The sequence below is a fragment of the Diadema antillarum genome, unplaced genomic scaffold (genome assembly GCF_040938485.1).
Source record: "Diadema antillarum isolate AM-2024a unplaced genomic scaffold, OU_Dant_1.0 seq00000235_RagTag, whole genome shotgun sequence".
In the NCBI taxonomy this organism is placed as follows: domain Eukaryota; kingdom Metazoa; phylum Echinodermata; class Echinoidea; order Diadematoida; family Diadematidae; genus Diadema; species Diadema antillarum.
The window spans coordinates 889,851-903,180 of NW_027271284.1; the positions used below are offsets into that span (position 1 = coordinate 889,851).

The following is a 13,330-nucleotide window of genomic DNA, read 5'->3' on the forward strand; positions in this document are numbered from 1 at the left end:
TGAGAGAAAAACTAACTCTAATTAATGGTAGCTATAAGTATCCATAGTTTTTCTTCCCTTTTTTTTTTTGGGGGGGGGGGGGGTTACCCTGGTGAGGGTAAATGTTTATGATATTAATAGATTAAGCATTTGTATGATTATGCATCGTTATTTTTCCAATACATTACCTGAGTATCTGATGGAAATGTTTTCTTTGAATCTGGATGTACATAATTATGATACTAGAAATAGACAACTCTTTCACAAATCTAGAGTAACCTCCCATTCCCTGTATAAATCGATTCGGTATACTGGACCAAATATGTGGAATTCTCTGCCTCCAACGCTACGCAATAATTAATTTCTGAACTCATGTAAAACTAAGTATAAGTGTCATCTTTTGTCTTTTTATGTTTAACGCAACCTCTTACATACACTCACATTCACACACATGCCCACGTACAAACACACATTGAGTAATTCTGTGCTGTAGTTATTTTTATGTCATACGTTATGGGTGTATCTACCTGTCAAGCCTCATAGGCTTTTACTGATACATCCTATTTCATTTTTCTTTTCTTTATTATAATGCACTCTATTTGTTCTATTGTATTTGTTTGCCGAAGTACTTTTAACATTTTTATATCTGTACATATTGTGTATATATATGCATGATTGTTATTTTCCTATCTTTTTTTTTATCCGAAGAATGAAATAAATTGAATGAATGAATGAAATATAGGGATAGGAGACTGAAGTTAGCAGGGGGGGGGGGAGAATAATTAACTCATTGATGGTAGCTTTAGATATCGATATTTTTTCTTTCTCTCACTTAAAAAAAAAAAAAGTAAGTATTTGTGTCAAAGTGGTTCATGGTGGTACACTTTTCTTGTATATTCAATTCACTTTATATATGACGTACTGAGTAGTCCCTGAATTTGCAAAGAATGCTACTGTGGAAGAGATGTCTGTTACAATAAGCATTGAAATCAACCTTTTGTCAAAGATAAATTTCCCAGTGTTATTAGAGACCAGGATGATTGCTATTTTTTTTAATGTACATATTTGTATGTGTGAAAAGGAGAAAGGGTTCACTGGATTGTCCATTTTTCTACATTTGCAACCAAAAATTCTGCCAATAAATTTGAACTATGAATTTTTGAGAAATCGGAGTGTACCAAAAAAAAAAAAAAAAAAAGGCATCTTATTCTATTTGTTTGCTTATTCCAATATTCTGTCTTTTCTCTTGGTCAATGTCCTTACCGCCTGCAGCTGAGAGCAAGCGTCTGGTTGAGTGCACGCTCCCTACGGACCTGATCCGACACTGCTGCATCTGCCTGCTGCGCCTCCTGTCCCTCAGCTGCGGCGTCCATGCGGACAACGTCCAGCGGGATGCCACCAGGATGCTCTGCGGTCAGCTGCACTCTTTGGTCAGTGTCGGCACGACTGCCGCCACTCCCACCAATGGTGAGTGCTGTGTGAGGGACGTACAATGTACATGTATATGCAGAGGTGACCAATAGGATTTTTATACATACATTTTTTTTTACAATAGTTTTTGTTTTGTTTTTACATCCAAAATATGAAGATATTTGATTTAGCATGCATGATATTTAACAGGGGTCGCACTTAACTTTTTTTTGAACTAGCCAGGCGGACTACTTAGAATCAATTTTGACACTGAAGCAATATTTTGGCTAGCCAGACGGACTAGTAACTTCAGAATTTTATGATTTTTGGCTAGTCCGACGTGATTTTGGGTGGCCAATGGCCAGCGGACCATCGCCAATTTCGAACCCTGAAAATTTGCAATTATCAATTTTGTTTCTTCTAACCAAAAGCCATGATTTTCATTGCATCAGTGTGTCTTGATGTGCAGAGTTTGGCAGCCCTGTAAAGTGGGTGATTCTATGGGCTAGTGTTAGAATCCATCACATGAAATATGAAAGATTCAAACTTTGCATATCTCTCTAGGTATGTTTCGTAAATCACCATCATCATAAAAGATAAAGCAGGTGATGTAGTTATTGTAATGTAATTTTCATCAAATTTTCATCAAATTTATCCACTCCAATTCAGTTAAGATCTGTGTTTAAGGAGGATATGGTGTAGGGCTGTTTTGCAAGTTTGTGACGCCATAGAAAAATGAAAATTGTGTGTATTCTGAATTGCTGTGATGACATTACCAGGAGATGTGTGTTATTAATTGTTAATGAATGTGGCCTAAGAGTGATGCCCGTCAATAATTTTTCAAATGGCATCCCAACCAAACTTGGTTCAACGTCCTTTCCTCCTTTCTTTGCTGACTGCATCCCTTCTCCTCCCCACCACCACCTCCTCTTCCTTCCAACCTTCACCAGGTGAGCAGCCCCTGGCCAGCATCCTGGCCCACCAGCAGTACCAGGAGTGGTCCAGTCTAGGCTTCATCCGCAGCATTGCCTCCTGCTCCGGCCTCTCCCTGGCCCTCAGCACCCCCACCTGGGTAGACCTGCTCCTCAGCCTCATCAAGGCCGACCAGGTCCAGCCCCTCAACGTCACCACCCAGGTACTCTTTTCCTTTCTCTCTCGCTTGCTCGCTCGCTCTCTTTCTCTCAGAAACTTGTATTCTAATTTTAAGGGACATATGTCTGTGGCAGCGGTCAAAGACCATGTATACAATTGAAGAGTTTGACATTGCAAAACAAGTAAACTCCATTCGTGTTACTTTGTAATATTTGCAATTAAGGCTGCTTGAAAACAAAGAAGATGTTACGAAAATACACGCGGAATATTTTTAGTCATAACTTCAAGAATATTCCTTGTTATGAAAACAAGTTTTGTATTACTGGGAAGGTTTCATTTTGCCCTATCTGGTGATGGGTTTACTTTAAAATGTACAAAAATGGCGCTTAACCCATTTTGTGATACTTGCTGTGGTGCCACTGACAATCTGTGTGCACTGTGTTTGCAATCAGTCGTTAAAAAAAGAGTTTTCAGGTTGCTTGTACTCATTCAGGCTTACCAAGTGCCCCTTTATCATGCCAACCCTTGCACTTATGTAAGTAGTTCAATTTGCAATTGTGGAGTAAAGTGCTGAACGGAGAAATATATGCGTGCACATCACATTCATGCTTGAATCTGAGTTAATATTTTAGCACGTGTTTGAATTTGGGAAATGCACCTGACTCGCGAAATTCACAAAAAATATTTGGTGTATACAGTATAGAAATCTGAGGAAGTAAGAGTCCAATAGATTAAAGCACATAACTTATGTTCCATGGAGAGATATAATTGTATCAGGCATCTCTATTTCTGCTTCCACACCTGTTACGTTGCTCACCTTCCATAAATGTGTTGTGTCCTTCCCTCATGCACCTCCTTCAGATCTTGGCCCTGCGCCTCCTGCAGACGGTGCTCCCGTCCTGGTCGGAGACAGAGGCCCAGGACCGGACGGAGCTTCTCGTCTCGCGGCTCTTCTCCGTCCTGGGCTCCTGCATGCTGACCTGCTGCTCGGACACCCCGTCTCCCATCTACGGTAAGAGGGGATTGTTTGTGGTGGATGTGGTGTGCTTGTCAAATACTTTTCTTCAGCAGATGTGGTGTAGGAGATCCATCTTTAAAAGGGAAAATCCATCCCAATATTATGTAGCTTTGTATGAAAACAGAAAAATCAGAGAAGTAAATCAATGACAACTGGGGAAAAATAGGACACATATATAAAGTTTGTTAAAGTTTTGAGAATAAGTCAAATTGGCCACTCTGTGTAATGTAGGAGTTGAGTGTCTCTTTGTTTAATTTGTGCACCAAAAGTCACCAATTGTCAGACCAGTTCTTGGCATGTAATAAGAGTAATATATTTTTGCATGTCCTCGTCAGCAGATAAGTCAGTGCCTAAATATTAGTGACATTTTGTGTACAAAGCAAATGGAGAGCTGCTTAACACCCGCAACCTCTACACCTATGTACTTAGGTGTAAAGGGTTAGAGAGTAAAAGATGAAATGTTAACATTTTGCTGGTTCCCTTTCACGCAGAGTTTGGCAAGAAGCAAAAGCAGGGCAACAAGGCCAAGGTTTCCCTCACGGCTCCCTTCGCCAGCACAGTGGCTGATGAACTGGTGCTCCTCCTCAGACGCCTCCACATCCTCCCCACCTGGAACCGCTACATCAACGCCTACATCAACAGCAGGCTCTGCAAAGTGGTCGCCATGGTGACGGATGTTGCTGCCCCACAGGTGACGGTCGTTCATCGTGCCAAAGAGGCGACAGATTGCATCCCGATGTTTCTGTTTCATATAATTTCCTTTTATTCAAAGTATAGCTTTTGTACTTTCTTTTTTTTCCCCTCATCAAAGTGAATCTCAGCGCTATGGTCATTTGTAAGCAAACAGATTTAACCCTGGCTTTCAAAACTCCCTCCTCAAAATGCCTTTTACATGGTGTGCGAACATGTTGTCGACAATGGAGAGAGAATTAGCGATTGTGAGATGCTGGAGCAGTGTGCCTGCATGCCAATTTCATTAATTTATAGGGCCAATAGCTCTTTGTTATATCAAGAGAATTATACAGTGATGCATCTACGTGCTTATGCATTAATAGTCTTGAGATCCTTGACGGGGATAGTTCCTGATCGCAAGGAAATGTAAAAGTCAATATTCTAGTCATAATTACACATGTACTTTTATAGCGCTTGATTTATCTCTGTTTGTCATTCAATAATATGTTATTGTTGCTGGTTGCTGTCTTTTCACAGCCCGGTGAGCAGGAGAGCTATCGCCTGAAACAGGGAGAGGTCCTCGCTGTCCTGGCCATGATCGGTGGCGTGGATGAACGTCCAAGGCTTGGCGGTCAAGTGAGGCACGAGGAATACGGCATGGGCACGCTGGTCAACATGGCTGCCAATGGAAGGCTAACTGTCCAGTTTGAGGGTCAGCGGGTTTGGCGTGTGTGTCGCCTGTCGACGCTCTCCCCAGTAAGTCTGGGACTGTTAAAGCTTTGTGTTTATGAACATGGTTGCTTATAGGTGATTGAGACTTTTGTACATTCTTGTGGCAGCTGTAATTTTTTTGCCTGTAATAAGTTTCGTGTCTAATGCTTGTGAATGAACATTGGATTACCTTGTTTTGGCCACGTCATGTGTGCACTCTGGTTTAAGGTATATTTGGGATATTTATTATTTTCCTACCAGTTTGCTTCCAGTGATTTTGAAAAAAGTACTGCACTGATTCATGTCTGCGTGATCATGGGTAAGCTGACCAAGTTGGTTAGAGGCAATCAGATCAATTTGAATCAACAGAACAGTGATAGTGATGATAGCAACAATAATAGTAATAATGATAATGATGATGATAAAGATGATCATTTACATTTATATAGGTGCATAATAATCGAGAAGATTCTCTATGGTGTTAAGTGATAACTTGCTACCTGAAGATTCTTAATGCCCATTACATGCATTTGTAACTGCATAAACAAACAAACGAACTATAACTTGTCTTGCAGGTGGTGACCACTCCCTTCAGTGTGGAGAAGCTTATCCTGACGCCCACCGTGCTCAACATGTGGAGCCAACTCATCAGCCTGGCTGCCGCCGGCTTCCGCATACACCGAGGGGGCTCCATCAGCAGGGACAACAGTGGCAGCACTCTCAGCTCAGTGGAGCATGGTTAGTGTTTTTAGTGACTAATAGCAAATGTTTGCGCTCTTAGCAAGCATTGGCATACTTAGCAAGAGATGGCTGGCCATGCATCAGTAAAATTTTCATGCATCTAGTGATTCCTCTTACACAGTTTGCATCTATATCAAGCCAAACAGAATTGCGTTCAGTAAACTTTGCCAAGCACCAGTGATTGTCGAAAAAATTATAAAAACAATGGATTTCCAGCAAAAAAAAAAATTTCCTGTTCTATAAATCAAATGATGTACATGTCTTTTCGTGCATCAGGAGGAATAGTGTGCATGCATTAACTCTGGAATCTGGTCTAAAGCCGCGAGGCGCAGCGGAGTGGGTTAAACAATTCAATACTTAACCTCATGCACACAATTCCTTCTGATGCACTCAGACCGGGCATCATTCGTATAATAGCACATCATCCCCCTCTGCATTAATAAATGTGTATCTTCTTTTTTTCCCCCACGTTTATCATCAACATTTCCATTTGACCCGTGTCTCTCTGCAGAGGGCATTGACCTCCAGCTCCTACGCAAGCAGCAGATGCGGCTGGGCCTGATGCAGGCCGCCCGCAAGGTCTTCAGTCGCCAGGACAACCTCCGTCAGCTGCTGTCCCTCACCACCGCCGCGTGGGACATGTCCTCCCCCTCCTCTTCCTCCTCAAGCGGTGGCTCCGGTGGGGCGTCCTCGTCGGAGGAGGGCAGCAGCCCCGAGGAGATGGGGACGATGGAGCGCTTCACCCTGCTCCAGCAGCTGATGTGCGCTGCTACACAGCCCTCGCCCGTCAAGGCTCTCTTCGTCCGGCAAGAGCTGGAGGTGAGGAAAGGCCGGTTTCAGTCGTTGGTGTCAGCCCCGTCACTCTGCCTGTCTCCAAATCAGAGAATAAGAGAAGAGAGTGTGGTTACGTGAATGTATTGTATGAATATGTTGTGAAGTGGTTAAGAAATTATGATGTATTATGATGAGAATTCCATTATGTGTGAAAATCTAGGATATCCCAGTCCACTTTGATAGGGTGACAATGTACTCCTCATATATTGCCTTCATTGCATTTGTTTTCATAAAATACTTTTGCTGAGCTTGTAATGTTAGATGCAAATCATAAGAAGTCATGGTTTCAGTGAAAAATGGGTCGTGTTAGATACACTGTATTTCCCTTGTAGTATGCATATTTTCGTTAATCGTTTGTCATCTTAGTGGAGGTGTATACGATTTTCATTACTTGGTCCAGTGTGTGTATGTACGTTAAGGTGTTTTTTTTTCTAATTGCTTGAATAATGAGATTAGAGAGATCTTGTTTTTGTTTTCATGATGGGCGATGAGAGGCTGTGGGAGAGCATATCAGCATTTTCACTTTACAGAATGACAAACATAATGGTCATAGTAGAAATATATAAATGGTGGCCATATCTTATCTTTTGACTGCAGGCGGCCGCCTTGGCCCTCACCCAGCACTTGGTGAACGAGGCCTTCTGTCCCCTCAATGGGTCAGATCAGGAGCCACCCTCGGCAAAGAGTGACTACCCAGCCCTGGCGGCTGCCGAGGCGGGAGGGCTGGGCCTACCCAAGCCCGCCCGTCCCCACCGGGCCAAGCCCGTGGAGCAGCCGCCCTCGCCACTGGTCACCCAGATGATGGAGATGGGCTTCCCAAGGAGACATGTGGAATTTGCCATCAAGGCCATTAGTAAGTCTTGGCCTGATTGAAATCACTTTGTCTTTATCTCTTGTGTATTTGGTACTTGTTTTGTTGTTGGTGTTTGTTTGTTTATTTTTTTTGGGGGGGGGAGGAGGAGCGGGAGATGGATGAAAGTGATTATGTAATGGAATATGAGTCCAGGGTGTAGGAGACCAATCTGCAGTGAAAATGTAGTGGTGGAGGGGTAGTCATAAAAAAATAAATAATAAAAATCAACCCTTTTGTGTAACATAGATTTGTAAAGTGAAGTGAAGTAACTCTGGTCGTAGGTATGAGTCCTTGATAGTGTAGTTAAGACTTTGTAAAATTGGAAAGAAAACCAAAAAAAAAAAAAAACCCATAAAAACCTGGAAATTGGTTATAGTGGAGGGATGTGGCAGTCACAACATTGCTTCTAATAGGGATATCCTATCATGAATTAGTTTCAAGATAGGAATGTGTGTCATCTGACATTATTTTATGTTCAGTATAGCACTCCATATATATCCTTCTAGAGTAAAAGTTGTCAAATTTGATGTCTGTGTCATGCAGTAAGATAAAGTGTGCAATTGTGTTGCAGCACTCCCATAATTTCAGATTGTCGACGGTCAAGGATGAACCTTCATCGAAAGTATATGCCAGGTGTACTACAAGTATTGTATTTTTTGTCTAATTTATTTGCTTTCACACAAGCCCTTGCACAACTGACTGCAGACGAAAGTGGGAGACAGTTTATTTCTTAAGAGTCTAAAGGTCACATCTTCCCCAATAACTTTTCCCCAGCAGGTGTATCAGAGGCGCTACCAGGCCCCGAGGCAGTGGTCAACTGGCTAGTGGACAATCCAAACATCCAGATACCGCCCGATGCTTCCGACGTTGAGAGCGGCTCTTCCTACGACAACTGTTCTGACTCTGACCTCAATCCCGATGATGAGTTTGAGGACCTGGAAGCCGACTACGAACATGTGTGTAACAACTTAAAATCTTGCATTTCTTACAAATGTTCAAGCGCAAAACTTGTGCTTTGTATCAGAGATGATTGAATTGACTGTGAGATTGAGGCTGAGTGGTTAAATAAACAGCACTTTGATAATTTTGATCGGTAAAACATTAAAAACAGAAAACGTAACTGCGAATGTTCACCTTGGCATGATGTACTTTTCCTTTACTTTTGAGGAAAGACAATTTGTCTTTACCAGTAAAGCGTGTAACATGTAATTTTCTTTGAATAGTAAACATTCATTTGTTGTTGTGTTTGCTGTCTGTAAAAGGGAGTAATGATGTAGGTGTGGATTATCCAGGGATGCTAAGTGATACTTTTTTCAGTACTTTATTCTGTTTTCTGCCAAAAATACTGCTGGTTTCGTGGAAAATACTGTTTTTCCTATATTATATCCCGAGGGACAAGTACTGTTTTTCCACCAAAGAATGCGCTTTTTGTCCTCAGAATGCTGCAATGATTTTTATGCCTCCGCAACGAAGTGGCCGGAGGCATTATGTTTTCGGGTCGTCCGTCCGTCCGTCCATCCGTCCGTACGTCCGTATGTCCGTACGTCCGTACGTCCGTACGTCCGTACGTCCGTACGTCCGTCCGTCCCGTTTTGTTTTTGTCGATATCTCAAGAACCGTGTGGTGGTTTTACATCAAACTTGGTATGAGGGTATATCCTTGGGGGATAATACTTTGTGTGGATTTTAGGGTCACAGGGTCAAAGGTCAAAGGTCATAGGTTATTTTGTGAAGAAAAAAAAATTGAAATTTCATGTTTTTCTCCATATCTCGCAAATGGTTCAAGGTATCTTCATGGAACTTAGTATATATGCTTGTACCGATGGGCAGTGATTATCTAGGGAAGTTGGGGGTCATGGGTCAAAGGTCAGGGGGGTCAAAGGTCAAGGTCAACTCCTCAAAATATCACTACTTTCCTTAAAATGCAATATGCCTGAAGGTTTTTTTTTTTAAACTTGATGTATGGCATGTATTACCCAATATATATTTTTGGGGAAGTTTCTTGCCAAAAGGTCAAAGGTCAAGTGAAAGTGCTAAATTGCACTTTTTCCTCCATATCTCGAAAGTAACTCAAGGTATCATCATGAAACTTACATATTTATGCATGTTCAACCTAACAGTGATTCTCTTTGGAACTGTGAGGTCAAAGGTCAAAGGCCAGGTTTAGATAATGCTATTTTCCCATTTGATACTGAAATTATACTTTTTCTCAATACCTTGAAAATTACTCAATGCATAAACTTATAAAAGGGTCAAAAGTCAAGTAAAAATCATCAGTTCCCCAAATACCTGCACTCTGACATTTTAATCATTCATCCAATTGAACCTAGTTCTAGGAAAGTGAACTTTCAGCACATTTGTGTCAAACCTGTCATTTTAATATTTTGCCAATTGTGTGAAACTGTCATCACACATTGTCAAGACATTGTACTATAGACCTATTAGGAGAACCATGCATTATGGCGGAGGCATATCAGTAGCCGTAGCGATATATCTAGTTTTTTTTCGAAGTTTGACATCCTGGATTTTCGATGGTGATAATGATTTCTATATATTCTGTGGTGCTGCTTTAAACAGCTGCTCTCTCCAGAGACCACAATCTTCAAGAAGAGGAGTGACTTTCTCAGCAACGACGACTTTGCCATGTACGTCCGCGACAACATCCAAGTAGGAATGATGGTCAGATGCTGTCGAACTTATGAGGAGGTGCAGGAGGGGGACATTGGCAAAGTTGTGAAGGTGAGGAAGATGAAAATATGATGGAGTTAGAATTCGTCAAAGTTGTAGAAGCCTCCTAAAAGGTGTTGCCCTCCTCTTTAAAAAACTTCACGTAAATGGTGTTGAATTAATGCCAGGTGTGCTTGATCTACACAAATATTTGAACTGTTAGGTGGGGACAGTTTCATTCATCTTCCTGTAAGCACCCATTCAATAAGCTCAAGGAAACACTGCAAACAAGAAGTGTTTGAGAGGAGGAAGTGTAATGTGACTTACACTGTTGTCAGATCTTGCGATTTGTGTGGGGGGTTTTTCTCGTCAAACCACAGTGATGTAAGAAAACACTTTCCTCTGTGGTATTTCTTTCTTCTTCAGTATTCTATCAACCCAGTTTGCAAGGATAGTCCTTGCAATAAAATTTGCTCAAACCAAACCTCTGCAAACTTGATTCCCCACTTTGCCCATGGCTTCTTGGAAGACAACATGCAATATGTCTTTGCTATGGAGTAACCCAAACCATGATTTTCATGGTCTTTCCTTCCATGGTGTGTGCTTTTTTTTTGTCTTCAGACCACAGTGATTTTGAAACACACTTTCCTATGAAGTACTTTCTCTTGTCAGAATTCTATCAGCCCAATGTGCAAGGATCATCAGTGCCATAAAATATTCTCCAATCAAACATTTGCAAATGTGATTCCCAAGTTTACCCATTCCTACTCAGAAGACAATATCCAAGTGTCTGTTCTTTGGAGTTTATCATAGCCATGATTTTTTTTTCTCCATTCTTTTCCCCATGGCATTGCCAGCTTGACCGAGACGGGCTCCATGACCTAAACGTCCAGGGTGACTGGCACCTGAAGGGGGGCACCTACTGGGTGCGCTACATCCACGTGGAGCTGCTGGGCTTCCAGCCACAGTGCGCCCCGGGCTCCAACATCAAGGTCGGCGACCGGGTCCGGGTCAAGAGGTCGGTGACCTCGCCCAGGTACAAGTGGGGGTCTGTCACCCACCAGAGCATCGGTACCGTGACAGGTGAGACTGGATGCTAACGCCTTTGTCCCGGGCAGGGTTTTGACAAGTCAAGAATTATGAATAACTTCTTTATGCAATAAACTTCTTAGTCCCTCCCACAACCCTCCTTCCCACTCCAACCCCCATGCCCACACACCCAAATTAAGAAGAATGACACTGACGAAGGCATTACGAGTGAGGGAATGTAGTAACATCAGTCACTGAAAAATCCAGCCTGTAATGATAACCACCATTAGATAGTGGGGGGGGGGGGGATGTGGATGAAATGGTGGCCAGATACCATAAGAATTTGATTTGTAAGCTTTAATTTTTGTAGCATGAATGTAGTTTTGAAAAGAGACTTTCATCCTTTGAATGAAATGGAGAGGCATGGGATTTTTAAAACATTTTACTCAATGAAGATGTTGTAGAAGAAGATATCATTAGTATGCAATGATTTCATAGGCTCTTGCTGATATTTTTTATGTTCCCTGCAGGCTTCAACGCCAATGGCAAAGATGTAACAGTCAACTTTCCCCAGCAGCCCCACTGGACGGGGCTTGTGTCTGAGATGGAACTGGTGCTCAGCACCCACCCGGGCATAGTGTGAGTATCTCGAGGCGAGCTGCGAGTCTTCGCCTTGAAGAGTGCGTGTTGCTGCCGTGCAGCTGGTGACCTAGCAAGTGAGGGAGTTTTATGGAAGAAATCACGAGTTAGGGTGTCATGCTCAAGTCAGCAGTCAGCCTGCTAAATTCTGAAATTGGCCCCATACTGTAGGTTCAATAATTGCAGGTTGCCATAGTGATGACTTGATTGCTCTCTGCTGATTGGTTACTGTTAATGCTGCTGCCATGATAACCATACTCATCGTACATTGCCAATTCTGTAAAGTTTGTCATGAAATGGGAACCAACCTATAGGGTCAGTGACCTGAAATTAGGCTTCACTTCTGCAAAGGCTTTGCCTCTAATATTTGGGAGTATGTAATGGAATTTTCTCGCAACTGTATGAGAAGAAAGGGGTAGTTATGTGCTGTGAAGGTAGGATTTACTATCAGGGAATTGAAATACAAACTTTTATTTTGTTGCAATTGTAGATTAAAAATGACGTGCTATAATCAGACACAGCTTTCACAGATCTGTTGTTCGCATTGTTTGATCATGTGACCTTCTTCTTGGTTACTACAGGTGCAATGGATGTAACCAGAGCCCCATCGTGGGACTGCGGTTCAAGTGCAAGACGTGCGGCGAATTCAATTTCTGCGAGAGCTGCTTCCGAGCCAAGCGCAACCACCGACACACCTTCATGAGGATATCTGAACCAGGTCAGCCACGGCAAACCTTCTTATCCCCAGCAGTTTATTTCTTGATCATTGTCTCCAGATAGAACATGGAATAATTCTTTGGGATTTGAAGTTTCAAGTTTGTTTGTGAACCAAACTACTGTAATTCAGTATCTACTGTTTAGTACCAATTTGATTTTGCTTCCTCATGACTATATCAAGTATTGTCTTTCATCTGCGATATTGCAAAGTCAGCATTTAGTATCAATTTTATTCACCAAATTAAACCTGATGAATGCTTTTTCCCACTGTGGTAGGTGCCTCACCGGTCAACGTTGGCCGACCCGGCAGGAGTCGCAGCAAGAGGGCGCCCCCTGCGGGCTCACTCATCGAGGAGTGGTCCCGCTGCGTCAAGAACCTGAACGTGTCGTCGAAGGAGGGTCAGATGTCGCGGCTGATTGACGGCAATCCCAACACGTACTGGCAGTCATCTGGATCCCAGGGAAAAGTAAGGAAGTTGGTTTGATCATTGCTGCCATTACTGTCCTAGAAGACACTGGCCATAAGAACGGCAGCAGATAGTTTGAGCTTCCAAAGACTCGAAAGCTGCTACAGTCCGGCCAGAGCACTGTGTAGCATAGTCTCTAATGGAATCCCAATAGTATCACTGCTCATTAGTTTTTGTTTCATGTCATCTTTTAGGAGATTTGTTTGGTCATTTATTTCTACTTGCATAAAAAGTAAAAAATAGATATAGTAGTGCACTGTAGTTTCATAATATTATATATAAGTTCTTCTGATAGTTTAAGAGCTGTAGTTATAGATAGAAACAAAGATACATTTTTTTGTCAGCTTTTTTGTGTGTACCACTCTTATCGCCCAGCACTGGCTCTAAATGGAGATTTGCTGTTTTAAAGTCTGATAAAGCTCTGATTATTTTACCATCTTATTGGACTTTTTGTGTGCATGTATTTTGTATTTAAATAAAATGAATAGATAACGTAAGACGC

At 42.1% G+C, this 13,330-nt stretch overlaps 1 protein-coding gene across 1 annotated transcript in view; it reads left to right on the plus strand.

The window, feature by feature from the left end:
* Positions 1-13,330, plus strand: part of LOC139729385 (E3 ubiquitin-protein ligase HERC2-like) — a 103,811-nt gene that overhangs the window by 58,935 nt on the left and 31,546 nt on the right. The window contains exons 31-44 of the mRNA XM_071640312.1: positions 1,252-1,446; positions 2,340-2,524; positions 3,343-3,493; positions 3,991-4,190; positions 4,709-4,927; positions 5,458-5,620; positions 6,135-6,442; positions 7,055-7,310; positions 8,085-8,266; positions 9,887-10,048; positions 10,834-11,059; positions 11,536-11,644; positions 12,226-12,362; positions 12,638-12,828. Of these exons, the coding sequence (XP_071496413.1) occupies positions 1,252-1,446; positions 2,340-2,524; positions 3,343-3,493; positions 3,991-4,190; positions 4,709-4,927; positions 5,458-5,620; positions 6,135-6,442; positions 7,055-7,310; positions 8,085-8,266; positions 9,887-10,048; positions 10,834-11,059; positions 11,536-11,644; positions 12,226-12,362; positions 12,638-12,828 (2,684 nt within the window). The remainder of the gene's footprint in view (positions 1-1,251; positions 1,447-2,339; positions 2,525-3,342; positions 3,494-3,990; positions 4,191-4,708; positions 4,928-5,457; positions 5,621-6,134; positions 6,443-7,054; positions 7,311-8,084; positions 8,267-9,886; positions 10,049-10,833; positions 11,060-11,535; positions 11,645-12,225; positions 12,363-12,637; positions 12,829-13,330) is intronic.